A 9,880-nucleotide genomic window follows, 5' to 3' on the forward strand; every position below is an offset into this window, starting at 1 on the left:
GGGATGGTGTTGTGTCCAAGCCCTCCCCTGTCAGATCCCAGCTGCTTCTTGTGGGTTGCTGGACCACCCCAGAGCTTAGCTTCACTCCCTTACTCGTGGGCAGGGACAGCAGTGGGGGTGGCTGCTCAGTGGCAAGCTGTTTGCAGGGTGCATTAGGTGCCCTGGGCAGGATCAGGGCTGGGGACCAAGATTTCTGTGTAACCTCGTGAGCGCTGTGCCCCAGCAACAGGGGTGCTCAGGTGCCTGGTCAGAAACCATTTGAAAGTGTAACTGATTTGATCACTCAACAGATGTTAATCCAACATTGCTTTTAAACTACCTCTCAACAGATATTTTTTGGGGTATTTTCTGCCTGCCTCTCTGCTGGGCAGGGTCCTGCATGCACAGGATGCATTTCCGTGGGTACTAGCTGGACGAGCAGCATCCTGTCGCTCAAAGTCCAGCTTCTGCAGCAGCTATGAAGGGGAAAAAAAAAACAAGGGACAAAAAAAAAAACTTGCACAAATTCTTTTCTTGAGAATAAGGGCAGTTAGCTGAGCTCTCCAGCATGGCACTGACAAGATGAGACAGCTGCCTTAGAGCCAGTGTGTTCAAACATGCTGCTGTTATCCTGTTACATGAATCAAAACCAGCACACACCAGCTTTCATCTGGATTTCATTATTGTGATTTGTATCGTAGAGACTGTTGTCTCGCAGGAAGCGGCAGAATTCAGAGCTGGAGAGGGGGAGATCCTTATCAACAGGACAAAATTGACAAATCTCTGTGTTTAAAAATAACTGTACCTCTGTACTGTTCTTAGTTTTAAGCTGTCTGCTTAGTCTCAAGCCTCTGAGCGCTTTGCTTTAAATGAAATTTTTAAAAAGAGCTTTTCTCCTTCTAAAGAGAATTTAGCTGAATTCTGGCAAACCTCCCACAGGCTGGAGGAGTCCCAGGTAAAACAAGTCAGTGCCTGCAGAGCAGCCATGGGGAAAGGTGCATCCCAGGGGGCTGCTGCTGCTGCTGCTGCTGTGTGGCAGAGCCCAGGGCTCGATCCCCCTCTGCACGGTGGCCCCCAGAGCCACCCTGACTTGTTAGAGGGGAAAGCAGCTGAAACTTGCTGTGTGGCACAGCTGTGCAGCCCTTCAGCAGAGCCTGGAGGATGGAGAGGCTCTTCCTCCGCTGCTGTGCCCTTTCTGTTGGGAAGTGGTTTCTGTTGTGCACGTAAGCAAAAGAAGAAGATAACCTGGAGAGAGCTAAAGGCAAGTTAATTACGATAAAATTATGTGCTCTGTGCTAATGAAGAACAAACAATGGGCAGTTAGGTTTGTAGTGAAGCATGAAATAAGGTGTCAGGTAGCTTTGTAAGGTAACACCGAGCTCACTGTTTATAGGATTGCCCAAGACAACCAAAAAATACTGGTAGTAACTAAAATCATCTTTACATTTAATAGGATCTATCTGGTTAGTGTCTTTTGGCTCTGTAAGCTAGAGCAGCATGGACTTATTTTTCTATACCCTGAGTAGCAGACAGCAGTGGTCTAAATTAGATGTGGCTTGTTTCAGTGTCCTCTTGTAGCAGTACTGAGAGGAAGCCCCTTAACACATACAACTCCCAGCATATCAGTGCATCAGCAGCACCCAGCTTGCTGATGATCCTTTGGCAGCAATACCAAGGAGTAGGCAGGCCAGCTGCAGCACTCCAGGGAAAGAAAGGAAAAGGGGTAGTTGTTAAGATCTTCATTCTTCTGCTTTAGAGGTCTGAGCCCTGCCAGGTGAGATGAAGCATGTGAGAAGCTGTCTGCAGTGAAGAGCCCCAGCTGCACGGTGCGTGCATACATCCCTCCAGCCTCTGCAGGGTTAAAACCAGGCAGGCCCACACATTCCATTGAAGGCTTTCCCACCCGGGTAGGGCAAGGCTTCTCCTTCCTGTCTTTTCTTCTCTTCCTTTTATTCAGGTGTGGCAGCACATTGCCTGCTTGAGCATCAAGGCAGCTTATGAATTTTTAACCTCAGGGGCATTGCACTGTCTGCCTGCACCTGCGGTCGGGCTCATCCCTACACATGCAGGGAAGCAGGTGTGGCTGAGGAGTGTTGATGTGGCAGAATGGCCCATGTTTTAAAACCTGTGCATGACCATAACAACACCCCATGGCAAAAACCTGGGTTTTTCCTGTCTGTTTTTCCCACATGCATCAAGTCCTGCTGGGCACTATTCAGGGGAAACACATGCTCTGTTTTAATTTGCTAATAATTCAGTACCATATCTCATAAGGGAAGTGCAGGAAAAGTTAGGTGTGTTTTACACTCCTTCATGCTTATTTTGGAAACAGAGAACAACATGATTGGATAAAGGGAATTGTCTGCTTTCTCTCTAGAGCCATTGCACTTTGTATTCCCCAAGTGCTTCCATATATTATTTTTATGACAGAAAAAAAGCCTGAAAGCGTATTCAGTCAGACTTTTTGGCTGATTTCAATTCCCATGAGGATACATTTCAGCAGAGCTCCACCTTCTATAAAGGCATAACATGCAACAAGGGTTTCACACACCTCTTTCCACCTCTTGTGTGGTGTTAACAGCCCGTTGCCATAATACAAATTAATTAAAACCAGAAATCAGATTTGAAATATCATTTTATGAGCAGGAGAATGCACTGCACTATCCACTGCTGCTTTCTTACATGCTTGAAGCTGTCAGGGGGTTGTATGCCTGGGGACCAGGCTGTCCCCCTGGTGCCCAAGCTGGGGCTCCTCTCCACTTCTGTCCAATGGGCAGAACTGCTAAAGCTTGGAAGAGAATTGATACATTCCCAAAATAAAGGTTGGTTTGTTGGTGAGGTGCTAGATTTTGGCCAGGTGAATGGTGACAGAGGGTTTGGGCAAAGTGCTACCTGAATAAGGACTAAGGGAACAAGAGAAGTGCTGGACACGCACAGACGCAAGGGCTGTGTGGGTCAGGAGAACCCTCTGCGACTTGGGGAGATTCATTAGGTTGTAATTTAAAGGAATAGGAAGCTCAAAGGAAATAGACTGTAGACTTTGAATGTTGTCCTGACTCTTTTGTCCATTTACTGCCTAACTTACCCCACAGCATTCCTGCCTTCCACTCTACTGAGTGACCTGCCATACAAGCTGGTTACTTACTTTATTATCAATGTATGCTACAGCAGGCAAGAGTTTGTACCTGTGGTTTCTTTAAAGAATCAATCTGAGAGAAATTCACAATGGGTCTCAGAACCACATAGAGGTATGCACCAAAATCTGGTCATCGTATCAGTTACTGTGATGAATTTTTTTTATCTTACAAGACTTCTCAGGTAGGTTTCATCCAGGCACATTCATCTTCAAATCACTCTTAGCACTATTTAGAGGATGCTAATAAGGTATGTATTGTTCAAGGCTTGTGCTGAACAGGTCACTTGTTTTGTCAGTCACAAATAGTTGCCTTATTCAGACTATAGTAGCCTTGTAGCCTTGTTCAGACTATATTTTCCTGTCTGCTGAAAGTGTTGGGACTGGCTAGCACTTGTTTGGTATTCCTTGCTTCTGGGAATTGAGTGACTTTCTTTGTTACAAACTAAAAGAGTAATTCTCTCTTGCCCTGTGTTACAGACCACGGTCATAGACTATGTGAAGCCATCAGATCTAAAGAAGGACATGAATGAGACCTTTAAGGAGAAGTTCCCTCACATCAAGCTAACCCTCAGTAAAATAAGAAGGTACTTTGCAAAGCTCGATAAGGCTGCAGTGTGATGCAGCTGTCTCACATGTCAGTGCAATTCCTGCTGTACAGGAGGGGAAGCACAGCACTGATTGATTGATCTTCCAGGAGCAGAGGTGCAGAGTTAGTCAGATGACTGCTTGGATTACTGGGATGAGTAAACAGGATAGAGGAATGTGCAAACATGTGCTGGTCAGGTGTCAAACACAGCATCTAACGGGACGAGGATGAGAGCTGGGCATGCTCTATATTAAAATAGCCAGAAAAATAACCCAACAGAGTCTCTAAGCTCATGGGAATTGGCTTAAAAAAAGACTGAGGAAGGAGAAGTGCTGCTTTTGTGCTTTGGCCAGAAGCAAAAAGAGTATTTGGCTTCACAGCAAAGTTGTAATATTCCATATCTGTTTCTGGTGTAGCATATTGCTCCACTGAAGTAATAATAATTTCATTTGACCCTAGTGGCCAGAAGGACACTGAGCCACACTGCTCTGTAACCAGACAGTGCTGCAGTACATGGACAGAACTGTCAGCTTGGATTTGGCCAACCATAACCAGCGGCCAAAGCTGCATACAGAGCACCAGTAATCAAAACATTGTTACAAAACAAATGGTATGCAGTGTAGGACCTCTGATAAAATATTGTTGCTAAAACTGTCAGAGCTTTTTTGCTTGCTTTTATAGTTTGACACAACTGTCTGTTGCGGGCAGTGAGGGTCACTGGTGATGTAAAAATGTGCCATGAAATGTGCCCCCAAAACAGCATAAAAATATCTGCCCAATAAATTATGTTTTCCCTTCCATTTGACTAAGCAGGAATCTCTGAAAGCTTGGCTCTTAGGGTGGAATGAGAAATGCTTTAAAACTCATCTCACAGCATACTTGTCTGGTCTCTTTACTCAGTTTGAAGAGAGAAATGCGCAAGCTTGCTCAAGAAGAATGTGGTTTTGAAGAGCCCACAGTGGCCATGGCCTTTGTCTACTTTGAGAAGCTCGCTCTCAAGGGGAAGCTGAACAAGCAGAATAGAAAGCTTTGTGCTGGAGCTTGTGTTCTTTTAGCAGCCAAAATTGGCAGTGACCTCAGAAAACATGAAGTCAAGCATCTTATAGATGTACGTATCCATAGGTTTCCAGTGTTCAATCTGCATGAAGTGCCAATATGTGGTCTGTACAAGCCTGTTTGTCAGTGGACATGCTCTCTTTTTAGGCTTCCAGATGTACAGCCAGCTAAATATCTTTTTTTGTTACACATTTTTGTGAAAGTAGTAATGATCAATGTCCCTGCAGAGGTGTGGGAAGCTTGTTTAATGGGGTAGAAAGCCCTGGTGTCAGATACTGTGAGGTTTTAGATGTATCTGACCATCATTTTGTCAATACAAGGCAACAGGTGAACCCTCAGGAAATTAATTTTGCTTTTAGTTATGTTTTCAAGAGTGTCAGTAAGGTTTCTCCTTTGGGAATGAAATGCAGATACTAATTTCAGATGGAGTCCAATGGACATTTTTATTTATCAAGTTCAGCTTTTGGACAAGAAAACCTAAGGAGGTGTTCCCATCAGAACACCTCATTCCAGATGGATTTTTAGAGTAAGGTGTTTTGTCTTCTACCCGCTCCACATGAAAGAGGTAACATGAGGGTGTTATGCCATAATCCTCTGCAAGCACTGAGGTACCAATCTGATTTAATACCACAGAAAGTTAGGCTGGTGTCTTGGTATGTGGCTACAACCAGCTCACTCAATGGAAGAGACATGGGATTGTGGACGGGGGCAGGACTGGACTCTTGCTCTCCTCCCACAGTCACAGAGCTGGGTTGACAGTCAGTTTGTTAGAAAGCCCTCTGAATAATGACAAAAAAAATCAGCCAAGTGAGAATTGGAAGATCTGGCCTCTCTTGCTATCTTGAAATGTTGGTCCATAAGACACTGAGCTTTGCAGTAGCCCCAGTGGGCAGAGAAGTAGCAAGCCAGGGAGATCCTAAGAAGAGGATGAGGGGGAAATATCCCTGAGCAACTGGCTGCCTACTTGTAGCATCCAAATCCAGTGAAAACAGCAGAGCATAGGGGAGGTTTAGTACATCACAGCACAAAAACAACTATAAAACCCATCTCATCCCTCCTGAGGATAGCAGTTTCTATTACTCACTGTTCTTACGACACCTTCTGCCTCTGAGGTATTAAGATCAAATTGTGGCAAAAAAATTTCCCCAACAGGGCGTTGTAGCACAGTCTAATGCTGAAAGGAAAACTAGTGATTTCAAGCAGTGCAGGAAGTTTGTGGACAATTACAAGATGCATGTCTTCCATTACACAAGTGATTTTGCTGTTTGCATGAAGCTAGGAATTTCCTGTTGCTGCTGTGGTAATCACTGTGATCCTTAGAAGATGCATCTGCTCACAGTGGAATGGGTGAAGTGACGAAGGTGTCAGAAATAGCATGGCTGGCTGAGCTGTATGAGTTCACATTCACAGTAAGGATTTGGAACATCCAGTTCACACAGCTCTGGTTTTCTAAACCTAGAGCCATGCAAGTCCATCAGGACAGAAGTTTAATGACAGCAGCATGCGTGTTTTGAAAATAATGCCATTTGTGGGAAAGCTCTAGAAAGGCAAACCCTCATTCCAATTTTGCTCATTTATATTTTTTCCCCTCGGCTGTGGTTGCAGAAACTGGAAGAGAAGTTCCGGCTGAACAGGCGAGAGCTGATCGCCTTCGAGTTCCCGGTGCTGGTGGCCCTGGAGTTTGCTCTGCACCTGCCCGAGCACGAGGTGATGCCGCACTACAGACGCCTGGTGCAGAACTCCTAGCGCTGGCTGCCGGCGGGGAAGGGGCTCCCGACTGTTCCCGCTTGGCTCTCCCAAGCCACAGTTACTACTGGAAATGCAAAATCAGACTCCTAACACTTCACTCTCTCTCCCCCCACCCCCAAACAGTTTTTCTGGCTACAGGAAATACTGCGTCGACTCTTGGCTTTGATGAATTTATGTATCGTTACTTTCTCAAAGCAGGTGAAGACTGAGCTGTTGGTGAATAGTTCACGTGCTGAAACTGGGTGGCAACTGACCCCACCTGTAGGGACTACAGCTATAAAAGTAGGCAAAAATTAGAAGGGCAGCCTCCATGACCACCCCTCTCTCCATCACACAAACCCTGGAAGCCCACTGAGTGCATTCTCGTAGCGCTTTTTCTACAGACCTGCTGCAAATTCCAAGAGAACTTCTTGAAGTGAAAAAGCTTTTAAAGAAGATATCTTCACTGTGTCAAAAAGAATGTGCCAATCTATTTTTGTATCAGCAATTGAAAGTGCACTTTTTCCTGTGGGGTATTTGTGTGTGTATCCGTGTGTGTGTGTGTGTGTGACACCGAACTGATCTCAGTCCAGGTGGTTGGCTTAGCTGTTTCCAAGTGTATCAGTTACTGATGGTGAAGATCAAGGTGACCTTACACGTTTACTCCTTGAAAAACGTAACTACTGGAAAAGTGGTAAATGGGATCATTTTTGGACACTTGGGTTTTTTTATTCTCTGATCTTTCCAACATTGTACCTTTGAAAGGATTACACTACTACTACTGCGAGAGAAGGATCAGCAATTGACCTTAAGTTTTCAGTCATGTTTGTGGTAAAGATGAAAGCATTAGTATAAGATTTCCGTGTCATGTTTTTTAAAAATATCTTGTGTTAAGCCACATGCATATTTTTAACCTTCGCACTTTTCCCACTGTGGAGATGGTTAGACTTGCACTCTGTAGTGTTGTATTTCTGTGCTCTATGTTAGAGTGCGTAATAAGCACATTTATTGTGCTTTATCTTAAAACAGTGTTTTATTAAAAAAAAAAGTGTAGGGCTCAGCAGTTAACGGGTGTCTTAAGGCTCCAACAGCAGGGGCATCAGCTATTATACTTTTGGGATTTTAATTAGGATTGACTGTGCAAAACCTAAAATCTGTGCCCATTGAGATTCAGTTCCTTTAGACACTGCAGTGCTGGAGTTTTATGGTAAAACTTGCAGCCTCCCTGGTTCTGACTGGACACCCAGAAAGCTTGAAGGTTTTATCCAAGCTCCTGATGCTATATCCACTCTAAGCTAATGCCATGCTGATGGATATTGTTGAGTTGCTGTTATCATGTGGGATTCCACCCCTGTCCAATCTTCTCCTGTGCTGGTTCACTTAACAAGCCTTGTCCTGAACATGCCCCACATGGATCTGCTAAAGTCAAGTTATTACATTTGTGGTAATTATAAAATAAATAATAGTCTCAACTGTGAGATTTCAGCTGAAGCCTTACCTCTCTAAGTTTGGGAATGCTTGCTCAGAGTATGAAAAGGGCTTGTGAGCAGAACATAGAGAAGTGGGACATACCAGAGGATGTGAACACACTAATGCTTACTTTCTTTCACTCTTACTTTAATCAGTTTTATTATTTCCTTCAGTTAAGCCAGGAAACATCCAGTTTCTTTATCAGCTTTGACTCCTTTAAATTCTAGTATGAAAAAAGCCTGCATACAATTGCTCTACAGGATATAGAAAGGTTACACATCAGGACAAATGGGAATTTGTTTGATGCTATTCCTCTCCCCCTATTCTAAAGGGGAGGGTGACCATGCTAGCTTACAGTTATTAGTAATACTTACATAATTACTGATATAGATACATTCCAACAGGACTGGGGAGGAGGGGGTAAAGAGGAAAGTGTGCACTTAAACCTTCCCAGTATAACGTCCCATGTCGCTGCAACCCACGCATCACTCAGCCAGCTGCAAAGTGAGGGGAGGGGGGGCAATAATTTGCCACTCCTCCTCCTCTTCCTCCACCTCCTCCACTTCCTTCTCCTCCTTCCCCTGTCCCCCACACAGCCAAGGAGCAGTGGAGAGAAGAGCCTGGAGGGCACCTGGAGCCTTTGGCTGCCTTGCTGGTTTATTCAGACCAAAAAGGCAGTGGGTGTAGGGTGGACCTATGATCCAAAACAGTCTGTGAGTCAGCTAGGAGGGCTTTCACCCTTGGCCATATCCCTTTCCACCCAAATTGTGTATATACATTCAAGATTTGTTTCTGATTGTGGACATCTGTTTCTAATAGCAACCACTCAAAGCTAAGCAGAAGCTTTACCTTTCCATGGAGGCTTCTACCTTTTGCTTTTGAGTCTGATTTATTTCTTATATTGCTTTATAGCATTGCAGGGAAAAAGCAAATTGTGATTGCAACATGCAGACTAAAGAATGACAGTCTTACAGTAGTCTTTAGAGATGCTATTGAATCAAGCTGTCACATCTTTTGCCTTCTGTGCTGCTACCCAACCCTGATCTACAGTTTACACAGATTTCTGGATGAAATCTGATTGCTGGAGACTTTCTGCTTCTCATTGTTATCTCTGTTGTTTTGGGGCGGAAAAGGGTTTCAGAGTGATGTTCAGTTACAGTCTGAATGTGGAATAAACACTTAAGGTGGTGATGATGTTGCACTGTTCACTTAGGAACGTATATAAAGCCATATGTTGCTAGATCTCAGAGCACAAAGCTTGGTCAGTACAATTATGATTAGGACAATGGGCAGGATTCGCCCCCCTTTTCTGCCCAGCCCTGGGAAAATTCAGGCTGAAGAGGTAGAGAAAATCTGTACCAAACAGAAAACATGTTGATTGTTTTCTTTTGTCTTACATGGCAATGAGTGTTGATTTACAAATGATTTTAGGTTCAACTTTAAATAGTTTGGGAAAATAATCCATTCCATATAACTTCTTCTGTTTTGAAATTATATACTGTACACTCTACCATGCAGAGTTATTCCTTTTCTAAAAAAAAAAAGAATAAAAGTTTTAAAAAAATTGAAAAACACAGTCTATTTTTCACCGATGATGATATGTAAAATTATTCTGTCTCTCATCTGTATGTGAAAAGGGGTTTGGTTTTGTCTCCCCCTGGGACACACAGCTGCTTATTAAAAAGCCAGTGGTGGGCTTGCCAAAGGACCCTGGCCATCTCCTGGTGTTCAGCTCCCTGCAGAGCCCTCACTTCAAACATTTTCCCTCCATTCAAGATCATAACCTTCTTCCCTGACCACTGGGTTTGTTGGGATTATCACCACTTCTTTTTTGGCAGCACCTGGACCTGCCAGAAGCAGGGTCTCTGAGTCCCAGCTGTCAGTATACCAGAGGATGAGGCACAGGCAGGCTCTCCAGGCAGGCT

The 9,880-nt window shown here is 44.2% G+C and overlaps 1 protein-coding gene across 2 annotated transcripts in view; it reads left to right on the forward strand.

Moving 5' to 3' along the window:
- The window catches only part of CABLES1 (Cdk5 and Abl enzyme substrate 1), a 71,437-nt gene extending 61,910 nt beyond the window's left edge, over positions 1–9,527 (forward strand). For both annotated transcript variants that reach the window (XM_071418226.1, XM_071418221.1), the window contains 3 exons: positions 3,593–3,699; positions 4,602–4,809; positions 6,363–9,527. In XM_071418226.1, the coding sequence (XP_071274327.1) occupies positions 3,593–3,699; positions 4,602–4,809; positions 6,363–6,503 (456 nt within the window). In that variant the 3' untranslated portion in view covers positions 6,504–9,527. The remainder of the gene's footprint in view (positions 1–3,592; positions 3,700–4,601; positions 4,810–6,362) is intronic.
- Positions 9,528–9,880: the final 353 nt, after the last annotated feature.

Source organism: Agelaius tricolor, unplaced genomic scaffold, assembly GCF_023055355.1.
Source record: "Agelaius tricolor isolate 1412-34295 unplaced genomic scaffold, bAgeTri1.0.p SCAF_2, whole genome shotgun sequence".
Classification (NCBI taxonomy): domain Eukaryota; kingdom Metazoa; phylum Chordata; class Aves; order Passeriformes; family Icteridae; genus Agelaius; species Agelaius tricolor.